This window comes from Vulpes lagopus, chromosome 22, assembly GCF_018345385.1.
Source record: "Vulpes lagopus strain Blue_001 chromosome 22, ASM1834538v1, whole genome shotgun sequence".
Taxonomy (NCBI): Eukaryota; Metazoa; Chordata; class Mammalia; order Carnivora; family Canidae; genus Vulpes; species Vulpes lagopus.
This window is the reverse complement of record NC_054845.1, coordinates 11,185,093-11,200,579: the sequence shown is the minus strand read 5'-3', so window position 1 is coordinate 11,200,579 and position 15,487 is coordinate 11,185,093. Positions and strand designations below refer to the sequence as shown.

The 15,487-nt window shown below is 42.3% G+C and overlaps 1 protein-coding gene and 1 non-coding gene across 2 annotated transcripts in view; both read right to left on the bottom strand.

Moving 5' to 3' along the window:
• Positions 1-15,487, bottom strand: part of KIAA2012 (KIAA2012 ortholog) — a 108,523-nt gene that overhangs the window by 26,096 nt on the left and 66,940 nt on the right. Inside the window, exons 13-14 of the mRNA XM_041737473.1 lie at positions 14,348-14,485; positions 5,118-5,187 (exon numbers count right to left, since the gene is read on the bottom strand). Of these exons, the coding sequence (XP_041593407.1) occupies positions 5,118-5,187; positions 14,348-14,485 (208 nt within the window). The remainder of the gene's footprint in view (positions 1-5,117; positions 5,188-14,347; positions 14,486-15,487) is intronic.
• LOC121480849 lies at positions 6,984-7,090 on the bottom strand. Its single transcript, XR_005985116.1, has one exon. It is a non-coding gene; the product is annotated as a U6 spliceosomal RNA (small nuclear RNA).

Below are 15,487 nucleotides of genomic sequence, written 5' to 3'. Positions count from 1 at the left end.
ACTTTGAAATACTTTCCAGAAGGAAAAAAATAAAGCAGTAACAGAGTGTGTAGGCCATCCAGGCTGTTAAGAACTAGCAGATTATTCTGAACCCAGTGCCGGGGCCCCAGATCGCAGAGCCTGGCAGTGTGCAGTGACTGCGTAGGCCTCGCGTGGAGCAAATCAACGATCAAGGAGCCCTGAATGACAGCAGGTGGCAGCTCTTTGCAGGGGTTGCACTTTCCAGGATATAGATTCTGGGGCAGTGGCACTGTCTCAACTCCTGGGCACACACCTCTGATCTCTCTATTTTTTCCATAGCTTTAGAGAAATTTTTGCAACACTGGCTACTCCTTACTTCTTTGCACAGGTTGGGAAGTCATCATATTTGGTCCTTCTGGAGCTGTTTATTCCTAGAGTCAGGAAAGGCCTTCAAACCTCCCCTAGCTAGGTGGGCCACCTAGGAGATTTGTGTTCCTACAAGGCAGCTGTGAATCCAACACTGATGTTTTCTCTCCTGTCCTCAGGGTGAGGAAATGTTGAGCCAACTCTGACCACGTAGAGAAGGAAACAGCCACAGGGGATAGCAGAGAGAAGGAAGCTGGGGGCAGAGCTGTCCTACCCCTTGCCTACCAGTTTGGACTTCTCCATGGGAGAAAAATAAACCTTTCATTTTATTTGAAGTCACTTTATCTTGGTCTTTGTTAGAATGGTTATATCAATATCCTAACTACCACACATCCATCTCTTGACTAAAACAATAATACTCTGAACCTTTTTTTCCTTGTAGAATACAAATGGCTCACTGGTTTCTAAGGGTTTCTGTAACACTTGCCTTTTGTCTTTTCTCCCCATTGTTTTAGACTACTGATTAGGGACCCCCTGCATGTCATGCAGAGCTCCCCAGATCTCCCCCTCCTCCTAAGAATATCTAAAATACTGCCACATTCTAAGGGGTTATGTCACTGTTGCCACATAGCCTTTCACAAAATGCAGAGCCTGGCAGGACTGTTCATTCAGATTAGATCGCTGCCCACACTTGGCCTTAAGTGAAAGGACTTACACCGAGGACACAATCAATCCCCCAAAATCAAGCCCCCCGTCACTGAGATTGATCTAGAAAGTAATCATCACGGTATCAGCTTAGAACTAGTCTCTCCTGATAAGGTACAATTTATGGCTATTAAATTAAGGTTTTGGGCAGCCCGGGTGGTTCAGCGGTTTAACGCCGCCTTCAGCCCAGGGTGTGATCCTGGAGACCCAGGATCGAGTCCCACGTTGGGCTTCATTCATGGGGCCTGCTTCTCCCTCTCCCTGTGTCTCTGCCTGCTTCTGTGTGTGTCTCTCATGAATGAATGAATGAATGAATGAATCTAATAAACAAACAAATAAGTAAATAAAGGTTTTTAGGGGCACCTGGGTGGCTCAGTGGTTGAGCATCTGCCTTCGGCAGAGGTCGTGATCCAGGAATCCTGGGATTGAGTCCTGCATAAGGTTCCCCACAAGAAGCCTGCTTCTCCCTCTGCCTATGTTTCTGCCTCTCTCTCTGTGTGTCTCTCATGAGTAAATAAGATTTTTTATTTTTCATTTAAGAGAGAGAGAGCAAAGCAGGGGGAGAGGCAGACGCAGAGGGAGAAACAGACTCCCCAGTAAGCAGGGAGCCTGATATGGGGCTTGATCCCAGGGTCCTGGGATCATGACCTGAGCTGGAGGCAGATGTTTAACCATCTGAGCCACCCAGGTGCCCTTAAATTAAAGTTTTTTTAAGAAATAGACTAATAGCTAGCCTTTAATGACCACTTAGTGTGTGCCAGGCACTCTTATAAGCACATCAAATTTATTTACTCCTTTGTCTCTCAGTTACCTCATGAGATAAGTAGTATTAGTACCTCTATTTTACAGATGAAGAAAAAGATGCCTAGAGAAGTTTGGTAACATACTCAAGTGCATGCAGTAGTAAGTGGGGACATGAGGACCTGAACCCAGGGAATCAGACTTGCTGTCAGTGCTCTTGATCACTGTGATGCAGCCTTGACAGCTCTCCCACTACTTCTACCCCCATTATTTTCAAACAAACAGATGAAATCCGGTAACTGTTAAATTTAGAGAAATAAATTCTAGAAGCAAGGCTCAGGGCAGTGATTCTTAAAGTGTGGTCCCTGTGCCACGACCATTAGCATCACCAGTGAACTTACTAAAATTACAAATTCTATGACCTCAACTCAGATCTAATCAGAAACTCTGGGGACAGGGTACCTAAGTCTATTTTAACTAGCCTCTCAGGTGGTTCTTTTTATTTTATTTTATTTTATTTTATTTTATTTTATTTTATTTTATTTTATTTTTTATTTATTTATGATAGTCACAGAGAGATAGAGAGAGAGGCAGAGACACAGGCAGAGGGAGAAGCAGGCTCCATGCACCGGGAGCCCGACGTGGGATTCGATCCCGGGTCTCCAGGATCGCGCCCTGGGCCAAAGGCAGGCGCCAAACCGCTGCGCCACCCAGGGATCCCTCAGGTGGTTCTTTTTTTAAAAAAATATTTTCTTTATTTATTCATGAGAGACATAGAGAGAGAGAGAGAGAGAGAGAGAGAGAGAGAGACAGAGACATAGGCAGAGGGAGAAGCAGGCTGCTTGATGTGGGACTTGATGCCAGGACTCCTGGATCACAAACTGAGCCAAAGGCAGATGCTCAACCACTGAACCACCCAAGTGCCCCTCTCAGGTGGTTCTGATGCACACTGAAGTTTAAAGCCCACTGGCCTAGGAAATAATAAATAACAATTGACTTTTTTTCTTTCTTTGGGCTCTGGGAGTGGGGAAAAGAGGTGGAAAGGAAAGTTTTGTATTTAACATGAGCAATTTTCCAAACCCTCTTTGATTTGGAAGTTGCCAATTTGATACGTCTGGTGAAAACTTGCATTTGGTAATCTCACGAGTCTAAAACTTAAGATATTCTCAGTGGGCATCGTACTGCTCACTGCTCATAATTTAAACACACAAAGATCACTGCTTAATTTAGCGTAGAAAAAGAAATCGTGGCAATTAGACGTAAGACCTATAAGGGGAAGATTGATCCTTAAATAGTTAAAAAAAATTCCTTGGCATGCCGCCTTTCTTTCTTCATAGATTTGAAATCCTTTTTAAACATTAGCATTTATCATTCAGGACAGGCAAATGCCTTCTTTAATTTTCTGCAGTGATATTTCACTGCATTAAAGACTGTCTGGATAACCTTTATGGAACTCAGCCGGAGCCTGTCCCTCCGTCATGAGACAGGAAATCTATTTCGACTGACTTGGTCATTGCTTAGATTTGGCCACGTTCTGCACTGCCTAAACCCTCCACTGCACTTGGCCAAGATCTTGGAGTCTCATCAGTCTTCACATTCTGCATATGTGACTTATAATATGAAACGTCTGAAGACTGGAGCATGTTTCCTTGGCTACTATCACTCAGCTTAGAAAATGGAGTGGGTAGGAGACTTATTTTAGCAAAATTCTGCTTCAAAGCTTGACCAAGCTCAGAAATTGGGCTACCATAATATTTTATTGTATGATATGCAGAAGCAATGAAATGTTTAAAAAATTTTTTTGAGAGAGAGCGAGCACGTGTGCAGGGGTGGGGATGAGGAGCAAAGGGAGAAGGACAGAGAGAGAATCTTAGACAGGCTCCACACCCCGTGCAGAGTTCTATGTGGGGTTTGATCCTATTGAGATCATGACCCAAGCTTAAATCAAGGGCCCTATGCTCAACCGATGGAGCCACCCAGGCACCCCAGCAATGATACCTTTTAAAATGGGCATAAACATCATTTTTGTCTAGAATATCAACTGAAAGAAATAGTAAAAGATGTAAGCAGAAAGATACCAAGTTTAGGGTGAAATCCCAAATGCATGATTTTGCACATTTATCTTTAATGAGCTCTCATGGTTTTCTTCACTTCATGGATTCAAGAGGAGATAGGGAGAGTCGAGGTGTCATTTCACTGGTTGATAAACTGTGACCATGAGAAGGTAGATATTTAATCATTATGATATCCAAGTCAAGATAAATATTTGTTAAAGGGCTATTGTGTATGAATTACTTCATTTATTTCTCATGCAACCTTATGAATGAAGTATAATCAGCTACAGTTAAGGACACTGAGGCATAGTGGGGTTAAGGCAGAGGTAGTCCAACTTCAGGACCCATGTCCTCCACTCAGCTGCTCAGAGCTGCTGTAGCTAGCCTAAAGAGAGCACCTATGTAAATTCAAGCAAGGTGCCCCAGTAGAAGGGCTGAGTAGGAAAAGGAACCCCCACTGTGTGGATACCACCCAGTCCAGAGGTGCATAGCTTTGGGAGCAGAGCACAGGCCCCTATTTGCTCTCTCTGCTGGATGCCATTGTACAGCAAACAACAAACAAATCTTTCTGGCTAGCACAGTATCCACCCCTTGAAAACACAAGAATCTCTCACATATCAGTCTCTACTCCTGCAAGATGCAATGAGGATAATGAACTATTCTGCTACTTGGGTCTACCCAACTGTAGCATCACACAGATGCACATGTGCCCCCTGGTAAGAGATCTGAGTCTAGCTCAGGGAATATGAACAATGCCAAAAAGCCCAGTTCTGGGCCCAGTGTTTCCTAGAATCAACATTACTAAATGCAGCATCATTTTTGGAGGAAGCCGCACTCACACAACTCTGGTTACCCAGGTGGTGGGTAACAGGCCTGGGTCTCTAAAGACACTCCCCTCTGTTGGAATATTAACCCTCTAGGCAGGGAATCCTCAGCTCCTGAACCTGCATATCCAAGTCCCTGTGAAAGCAGGAAGAACAGAGAAGTGGAAGTGCCTGAGTAGTCTTTTGGTGATGCCCCAGAGTCTCCACTCTCCTCCATCAATCTGCAGCCTCTGGCAGGAAAGAAACCTCTCAGTAAGTCCAAGAATATAAAAGTGTGTTTATCATCAGTCGGTTTGCGATGCACTAAGATCAATCAGAGTCTGAATTCAGCACTTTGGTATGTTTTCTGACTTCTAGCTCTGATAGGAAATGGAAGGGTCATTCTGCATTAACATCTTTGAACCAGTGCAAACCTCATCAGACAATTATTGTGATAAAATTTAAAAACCAATCCAGTCATCTCTACCTTGGGTGTCTTGATTTTCTCTGAGGGGTTCTCCTGGTTCTTCATGATAGTCCAGTTCATCTCCATTTTCCTATGAGATTAATACATAATAGAAAAAAAAGTACATAAGACAAAAATAAAGGCAAATACTCCTGTGGTCTGTGCCCTTTGGTAAAAGGAAATCCAGTTTTCTTAGTTGTTTTTTCTCCTTTTTTGTCAACTTATTTTAACTTACAGTGTCCAAGAAGTCTAGTACCAGTGTGAATAGCCCTAAAGAGCCAGGTGGGCTTAGCTACAGTGTTGAGCACTACTGGGGTTTTAGTGGTACTTTTCTTGTGGGAGGCTTGCCTATTCATGTGCACAGGGTTCCATGCTGGCCTTAACTGTTGGGGGGGAGGTTGTGGGGAGGTGGAGAAGAATGCCACACCCAAAAGCCAACTCTCAAAAGAAACAAGGTACCTCTAGGGACTTGATACATGACTGGTGCAATGATAGCAGATGCTGAAAGAATGGAAAAGGTGGGATGAATCAGAATCCCAAGGCCTTGAAGATAGGTAGATTAAGGGCTTTGGTCTCTATCTTGAGAACAAATGGAAGGTACTGAGGGTTTAAGGCAGGGAAGCAAAAGCGTCAGGTTGGCCTTCTGTCGAGTTTCCAGGATTACCATGGATATGGTTTCTTATCACATCTAATCCCCTCTTCCTTCTTTCTCCCAGTCATACAAACTGTGCAGTCCACCATCTAGAAGTCTCCATAACAGTGGTTCTCAACTCTGGCTGCACAGTTAGAATTATTTGCAGAACTTTAAAAAGTATGATTTCCAGGGGATCCCTGGGTGGCTCAGCGGTTTAGCGCCTGCCTTCGGCCCAGGGCATGATCCTGGGGTCCGGGGATCAAGTCCTACATCAGGCTCTCTGCGTGGAGCCTGCTTCTCCCTCTGCCTGCGTCTCTGCCTCTCTCTCTCTCTTTCTCTCTGTGTCTTTCATGAATAAATAAAATCTAAAAATACATATATAAATAAATAAAAAGTATGATTCCCAGTATCGACCCTCAAACAATAATTAAACTTTCTGGAACTAGAGCATTTTTAAGGCTTCTTGGTTGATTCCAATATGTAGCCAAGACTGACAGTCACCATTGTCCTTTAGAGCATTATTAGAAGAGCAACTTGTTGGTAGCCAAAGTGATGTGGCAGGTAGTCAATGACTTAAGTAAAGCCACATGTGTCTGATGAAGCCAGCTCTTGGCCTTTGTCACTGGGATCTCTGCTGAATCCACAGCTTCATTTGAGTTATAGAGAAGGAACTAGATATGGAAAACCCTGGAAGTCTCTCCTAGGACTAAAGTTCCTCAATCTTTAGTGACAATCAATTTTTCTACCTTGTTATCAAATATCCATACTGCTTTGGGAAGAGACAATGAATTATCTGCTACTTTGTTTGACATTCTCTTCTTACTCTGGGGCTTTTTATCTTGTGTGTTTCTTACTGGTTAGCTTCGTGTTTGTAGCCAATGAGACATTCTGACATAAAAGAGCAAGAGCTGGGGTACCAGGCTGGCTCAGTTGGAAGAGCATGTGACTTTTGATATCAGAGTTCTGAGTTCAAGCTACACATTGGATGTAGAGATTATTTGAATAAATAAATTTTTAGAAAAAAAGAGCCAGAGCAGGTAAATTCTTTCTTTCTTTTTTGGCTTTTTAAGTTTATTTATTTATTTTTGTGATCTCTATAGTAATCTCTATAGCCAACATGGGCCTCAAACTCATGACTCTGAGAGCAAGAGTCATATCATGCTCTTCTGAATGAGCCAGCCAGGTGCCCCTTAAGTTTTTATTTTAATTCCAGTTCATTAACATACAGTGGTATATTAGTTTTACATGTACGAAAAAATTAGGAATGCTTCCCAAATTTGTGTGTCATCTTTGTGCATGGCCCATACTAATCCTCTCTGTATCATTCCAATTTTAGTACATGTGCTGCTGAAGTGAGCACAGTAATTTTCTTTCTTTTGTAGTTCTAATTTTGGAGAAAAAGCAGATTTGGCCTTAGTGTAGTAAAAAAAAAAAAATCATCCCTAAATAAATGGAAAGGTTTTTTAAAAAATTACAGCAGGAAAACTCACCTCAGTCACAATAAACTGCTAAGTTATAAGAGTAGAAAAGAGATAAACCGAAAGACAAGTTCCTGTTTATAAATCCTTTTAATCCAACAGGAAATTGGATTAAAAAGGAGAAACAAGTTTGCTTCTTTGGAAGAATTTCAAAGGCAACGATTAACCTTCAGTCTTAACAACATATAGCTATGAGCCTTTAGGGGCAAGAAATATTCTTCTCATTTCACAGATAGGGAGATGGAGGCAGAGAAATCAGGGACTCAAAAGAACATTCTTGCAGATCCCTGTTAGAAAAAGTAGTCTGAATTTGAAATTCTGTCTTTTGCTTAGAAAACTATCAAAAAAAACTATGGTGTTTTAGATATATGAACACACGTAAGAATTTACATACACCTAAGGTCATTCACTGCAACAGATTTGAAACAACCTAAAAGTGCTACCAATCGAGGACTAGTTAAATAAATTATGGTAATTCACACAAGGGAATATTATGCAATCATGAAAAACACCTCTTTAAGAATTAACATAGAAAGAACTCCAAGATTTATTAAGTAAAAAGATGTAAAACTCTGAACAATGTGTATAATATTAAAATGTGTGTAAAATGTATGTCTGTGTATTCCTCTATGTGTACTGCCTTATATATGTGTACTACAGGTCAGGAAGGACACACAGGAAGCTAGCAACAGTGAAACCCAAGGGGCAGGGAACTGAACAGCTGACATACCCTTTTGTACTTATTTTTTCAAAAACCATCTGAGTATATTTCAAATTCAAAATCTGAGTTAAAAAAATTAAAACTACTAACATAACATTGTATGCCAACTATGTATCAGTTTAAAAAAACCTAACCCAGGGATGCCTGGGTGCCTCATTCAGTTAAGCGTCTGCCTTTGGCTCAGGTCATGATCCCAGGGTCCTGGGATAGAGTCCCACATAGTCGGCAGGCTCTCTGCTCAGCAGGGAGTCTGCATCTCCCTCTCCCTCTGCCTGCCACGCCCCCCCCCACTTCTGCTCTCTGTGTCAAATAAATAAAATCTTTAAAACAAAGTAAAACAAAACAAAAACCCTAAACCAAATAAAAAGCAATTTGTCATTTTTAGTATAAATTACTATAAATGACTAAACCAAGTGATTGAAACACATAATAACACTTGCTGAGTGAGCGAAACAACTGAAGGACTGGAAATTTGATCCCAGCTTGGTATTCTGGCCAAGTCATTTGCTCATCATCTGTTCACTTAGTGCATGAACACTGATTGAGTGTCGTGTGCCAGGTCGTGTGTCAGGCATTGTGAGCTCCAAGCTGAAAGATGTACTTTTTTTTTTTTTTTTTTTAAGATTTTATTTACTTATTCATGAGAGACACAGGGAGAGAGGCAGAGAAAGGGAGAAGGCAGAGGGAGAAGCAGGCTCCCCACAGGGAGCCCAATGTGGGACTTGATCCCAGGACCCTGGGATCACGACCTGAGCCAAAGGCAGATGCTCAACCACTGAGCCTCCTAGATGCCCCTGAAAGATCTATTTGTAAACAGCTCACTGACTTGTGCAGAAACGATGTAAAACCTCAGCATTGCAATGCTGTGATAAATGCTGTGACAGATTATGACAGGTTTCTGCAGGACCTCACAGGAGGTGAAGCTTAAATTAGTCTGGGGAAGGCTTGTTTACAGGGGACATGGTGCTAAGTCTTGCAGAGAAGGGGAGGTAGGGTAGTTCCCCGCAGAGGAAGCAGCAATGTGCTGGTCTGGGGGTAGCTTGGTGTGGCTGCAGTGCATGGACAAGTGTGAATTAGATATGGGCCAGATCTTGTAGATTGCAGTATGGAATTTAAAAAAGGATTGATTTGTTATATTTTTCTAAAAGAAATACAACTTTGATGCCAGGATTTAACCAGAAAGCCAATAGGGATATGGTAAGGCATTTCAAGCAAACCAGTGATAGGACTGAGCTGTGTTTAGAAAGAGCACTGACAGCAGTGTGGTCCTATAGGGCGGGAGTGAGTGGGGATAGTAACAAACACTCTGTAAACATAAACTGTAGCACTGAAACCAGACACAGGACATAGTTGCCTGAATGGTTGGGATGTGGGTCCTGGAGCCAGACTGCCTACCCTGGAGGCCCTGACTCCTACACTCCATGCCTTAGAGATCGTGGGAGCTACTCAGACTCTGAAACTTGGTTTCTTCAACTGACAGGGGCTGCGCCAGGTGACCTGAAGTTCTCATCCCTTCTTGTAGAATCTTCCACTAGTCTTGCCCACTACCCTCATGCACATAGGCCCACATCAGGCTTTCATGAGGAGCTTCCAGGAGAATGGAGAAGCCTAGGATGCAGGAGTCAGAGGTGGGGCTCCAGTGGGCCTGCAGCCAGCTACATGACCTATCTTTGAACCTCACTCTATCTATAAAATGGGAGTCATAATAAATATTTGTACAGGCTTCTTCTTGAAAGGCTTATTTAGGAAAATACATTTGGAAATTCTGTGTAACATACCACAATACATGCATCTAAATGTCTAATTTCAACACCTTTAAAAAAAAAGATTTTATTTATCTATTCATGAGCGACACAGAGAGAGAGAGAGAGAGAGAGAGAGAGGCAGAGACACAGGCAGAGGAGAAGCAGGCTCCCCTCAGGGAGCCTGATGCGAGACTCGATCCCAAGATCCCAGGATAATGACCTGAGCCAAAGGCAAATGCTCAACCACTGAGTCACCCAGTGCCCCCTCAACACCTTCTTAATAACAGAAGAAAGTCAATATCATTTAAGAGTTTTAGTATATGTGCTGCCAAAGTGAGCAGTGTCTTTTAAGAGTTTTAACTTCAGGGACGCCTGGGTAGCTCAGTGGTTCAGTGTCCATCTTTGGCTCAGGTTGTGATCCCAGCATCTCTCTGTATGTCTCTCATGAATAAATAAAATTTTAAAGAAAAAAAAAGTTTTAATTTCAAGGTAGTACAATTTTTCTTGTGTATTATAAAGGTCCCACATGTTTAATAATGAAAACCAATTTATGAACATTGTAAGTTATCTTGTGTTTTTGAGATTAAGATATATTATTAGGCTGCCTGTGTAGCTTACTTGGTTGGGCATCTGCCTTCAGCTTGGGTGAAGCTGCTGGGATCCCAGCATGCTGGGATGAGTCCCACATTGGGCTCCCTGCTCAGTGGGGAGCCTGTTTCTCCCTCTGCTCCTCCCCCTGTTGGTACTCTCAAGTAAATACATAAAATCTTTAAAAAAAATACATATATATATATATATATTTAAGTCTCTGCTCCTCTCCTAGGGTCTGAAGCCACAACAAAGATGTACAATTAAATTATTCACAGGAACAGTAAACTGACCTCTTCAAGATCAGGCATTGTGGGTATTGTGGGTTTTGTGGCTTTGAGTCCTAGCTCCCTCTGCTGGCAGCCATGTCACCAATCATCAGCTCATTTTACCAGTCCTGTTTCCTCATCTGTACAGCAGAGATTGGCACACTCACCAGGAAGGAGGTGGGAAAATTAAGTAAAGCTCTAAATATGTGAGGGGCCTGGCCCTATGCAGGAATCAATGAATGTTTGTTCCTTTCTCCTTTATGAGTTGAATCTTTTGTAGGTATGAACATTCTTTTAAGGTTATTATTTCATGTAATTCTTGCCTCACTGTTGAGAGGCAGGGATGGAGATGCCAGTATTACTATTTCCATTTTACTAAATAGGAAGCACAGTCCCGGAAGTGTTACAAGGTCACTCATTTGGGGTTTGCAGTGAGGCTTTATGGCAGATGGTTGAAAACATGGGCTCTGGAGCTAGGCTGTCTTTATCTTGTTTCTGTCATTTACGAACTGTAGGACATTTGGGGAATTACTTAATCTCCCAATGCCTTCATTTTCTCATCTGTAAAATGGGATGTTACCTATTTCTTATATTTGTTTTGTGAATTAAACAAGTTCTTTTTTTTGTTTTTTTGAATTAAACAAGTTCTTGCATGTAAAATTTAGAACAGAGTCTGGCACAAAGTAAGTACTCAGTAATGTCAGCAATTATGATTATTTGTATTTCTTTCCATTTCCCTTTTCTGCCTCAATATTTTTATCTTCTACCCTCATCCCCTGAAATGTGCAACGCTTCCTCCATGCACCAGGAAAAATGAATGAAATGCCCTGTGGATAGGCAGGAAATGCATGAATGACATGTGTAGAATGAGCTGGTTTCTATAAAGCTCTACATGCTGAAGACAGGACTTTTTTTTTTCTTTTTCTTTTTTTAAGATTTTATTTATTCATGAGAGACACAGAGAAGCAGAGACACAGGCAGAGGAAGAGGCAGGCTCAAGGCAGGGAGCCCAAAGTGGGACTCGATCCCAGGTCTCCAGGATCAAGACCTGAGTTAAAGGCAGATGCTTAACCGCTGAGCCACCCAGGCATCCCTGAAGACAGGACTTTTCTCTGTTTGAATTCACCATCCTTTTCTACACAAGACCTGAGATTTGTCCTTTTCTACAATACTTAGGATTTCCTAAGAATCCAGGAGCTACCATGACAAGAAGGGGAAGGTTTACCTAAGGAGACCTTTTAACACTGAACATTCCCAAGAAAAGGTGTCATCTTTTGGGCAAGGACAGTTTGGGAGTCAGAAAGCCTACTGTGTGCTCTGTAAGTCCTCTGTAGAAGCAGGCAAAATTACAATTTCTGTGAGTGTTGCAAAGGGTGGACGGAAACGTGGCCCTTAGGGATGACAATGCCTTCCCCTCTATAACATGGTGCCAACACTGCTGAACAGAAAGTGTAACCCGAAAGCATTGTGGACACTAAATGAACAAAAAATTATTGTAAAATTCTACACTCTAAATTCTGTAATTTCTAGATGCTCCATAAATATACTTATCTCATTTTCATAGTAATTACCACCTTTGAATATACTATACATGTTGCCTAGGGCAGGACAGGGGTCTTGGTCTCTTTTGTTTGCTGATGTATTCCAAATGCTCAGAGAGGGCCAGAGACACAGTAGGTAGCAGATGTTCACTAGGGATTGAATGAGTGAATAGTGATGATGTTCATCTTATCCCATCCTGGGAAGTACCAACCATAATTCTTTAGGCCCTAAGGGGAGAACTAAACTGATGCTAAGGAAAAAAAAAAAAGGTAGTTTCATTATTATAACTATTTTGGACTGAATTGTGTTCCTCCAAAATTCATATATTGACCTCTACCACCAGTACCTCAGAACGTTATTGTACTTGGAGATACAGTCCTTAAAAACTTAAAAGAGGTGAGCTCATCATCGGAGTGGGCTCTAATCCAATATGACTGGTGCCCTCATAAGAAGAGGTGATTAGGACATAGACACACACAGAGGGAAAACCATGTGAAGACATAGGGAGAAGATGGCCACCTATAAGCCAAGGAGAAAGGCCTCGGAGGAAACCAACTTTGCCAACTCCTAGGTCTCAGACCTATGGTTTCCAGAATTATGAGAAAATAAATTTCTATTGTTTAAGCCATCTAGCCTGTGGTACTTTGGTGGCCCTAGCAAACTAATATAAATAACAAATTAATTATTTTGAGGGGTGCCTGAATGGCTCAGTCAGTTAAGCATCTGCTTTCAGCTCAGGTCATGATCCTGGAGTCCTGGGATTGAGCCCTGCATCAGGCTCCCTGCTCAGTGGGGAGTCGCTTCTCCCTCTACCCCTCCCCCTACTTCTTCTTTCTCTAATAAATAAATACAATCTTTGAAAATAATAATTATTTTGAAAACTTGTAACGATTTTTTTTTTTCCTGTCCAGAATCATTCTTTCTTACTGTGGTTATAAGGACCCTGTTTCTCCTTTTTGAGACATTCCCACCCACTCCACTTTTTGTCCCTGTAACTTCAGGTTGGGTCATTTAGTGTATTTCAATTTCCGGCCACAGTGATTCATTTGGGCATGGGCATGTGACCCAAGTTGGGTCAATGAGATTTAGTTCCAGAATAATCTAGAGAAGTCAGTGACCACCTTGCTACATGGGGAAAGAACCTATATAAGAGAGGAAACAGAGGAAAACTGAGCCTAGCCATGCAGTGAGATAGATTTGGGGCAAATACTTGACTCCTTATCAAAGCCCCACATTGCAGAGTGAGGATTGGAACAGCCCAGAGAAGATGTAACCTGAGAACTCTAGATTAGCTGACGTTAGGAGGGTGACCCTCATGACCTCCTAAATCTCTGACAGTTTACAGCATTGGATGGTGCCACCGTCATGAACCCTGCATGTATTTGGTTTCTTCTGTTTCCGTTCTTCCTAGTCACTTCTTATCAAGGGCCTGGGGTGTTGTTCTCTAGGGTAGTACAAAGAATTGGAGATCCTTCCATGGCAAACTTTGCTTTGTTCCTGATTAGTTTCTTTTACTCCCTGATCATTTATTTCCAGTTCGTTCAGCTCTTAGGGGGGCAAAGAATGGACAAGAAGAGGACCCTAAGCCAGAGGGCTGTTGGATAAGAAGAGGACCCTAAGCCAGAGGGCTGTTGGATAAGAAGAGGACCAATTTATGGGGCATTCGGTGAACACCTTCCATGTGCCAGGCACTGTGTTAGATGCTGGGGCAGGATAGACTATCGCAAAGCTGGACAAATGACATTCCCCCCGCCCCACCACAGGAACTCTCAGTACCCTTAACTAGTTATGATACTGAGCTTAGGAGAATAATGAACTCTTAGGAAACAGAAAATAAGGTCAGACATCCAAAGAAGATATGCAGTTGACTTGTAAATAGTTACCAAGAATCAGTCTTCTCCTTCAGTCAGAACACCAGCTCTACCCAGTCACAGTGATAAAACAGTAACAATTATTTTAGCTACTGCCAAGATAAAATGAATTATATTTGCTTGTTTTATGAGGTAGTTCAAGGTTATCCTTTCTCCTCTCTTTTCTCTGTCCCCCACCACCCAAACCAGACACCCAACTGATTTGTCCCCGATGGCTGGCTGTGATTACTGTCCTAATTTGTTCTTCCTTCATCTGCTACAAACTGCCTATTTTCTGTCCCTTCTGATAAAGCAGGAACTCTGAGGGACTTCTGAAGCTGTTTTTGTACCATGCAGAAATGTATTAACTGGAATGCCTGTGTATGTGTCTATAAAACCCCTCGTCTTCTCAGTGTGAGATCACCTTCAGGAACGGCGTCATGTCGATGTGCAGCTTGCGCGTGTAAAATTCTTTTCTGTTTGAACATATCAGCCCTTTATTTATACAACTTTGAGGCTCTCCTGTCTTCTGAGCTGCTGCCTCCAAGGACTGCTGGGCTCCCTGTGAAGAGAAGCAGAAAGCCCAACTTTCATAGGAATGATATACAGTGCGACAAGAGCTAGTCTAAATCCCCAAATATTTATAGAAAGTAATTTTTCATCGTTGGAACACTAGTCATAACACCTATTTTTACCATTGAAGACACAGGGGACCCAGATGTATAGAGGATAATCCAAGACTTATTAATTCATACCTGGGATCAGTATAATGGGAAAGGGGGATAAAGGGCCTTCCTGTGTTTCAGGATTGTAATCATTTTATTTAATCTTCCCAACAACCCTGTTCTTGTTATTCCCATTTCACAGATGAGGAAATAGGGGCTCTGGGAGTTACTTAATGTAACTTGACCAAAGCCAAATAGTTGGTAAATGGCAGAGCTGAAATCACCATCTGCCCCAGGCTCCCCCACCCTCCACCTTTTAAAAAAGATTTTAATTATTTATTTGACAAAGGAAGAGAGAGAGAGAGGGAGAGAGAGAGAGAGCACAAGCAGGGAGAACAGCAGGCAGAGAGAGAAGCTTACTCCCCCCGGAGCAGGAGTCCTATGCAGGGCTCCATTCCAGGACCCTGGAACCATGACTTGAGCCGAAGTCAGATGCTTAACCAACTGAGCCACCCAGGCGCCACCCCCGGCCCCAGACTCCTTTTTTAATGAGAGCTTTTCAATGCTTCTATGGCTTCCACAAATGGTTATCAAATCTACCTTGCAGATAAAGTTATAGTAAAATTCCAGTTTATTTGCAAGCTTATTTGATGTGTTAGGAAGAGTGATATGAACAAATCTAGCAAGAGGGAAGGAAGAATGGAAGGCCCCAAGGCCTCTTCAATCTCTTGGGCCATGCTCTCTTCCTGTTACCACAATATGCAAATTATGTCATGTTTCAGAGCACAACAAAGTTTGATCTGAAGTTGGTTTCTAGCCCATGCTCTATACTGCAACGTAGGTGATCTTTCTAAGATGCAAAGTAGACCACACCAGTCCTCTCCTCTGCTTAAAACATT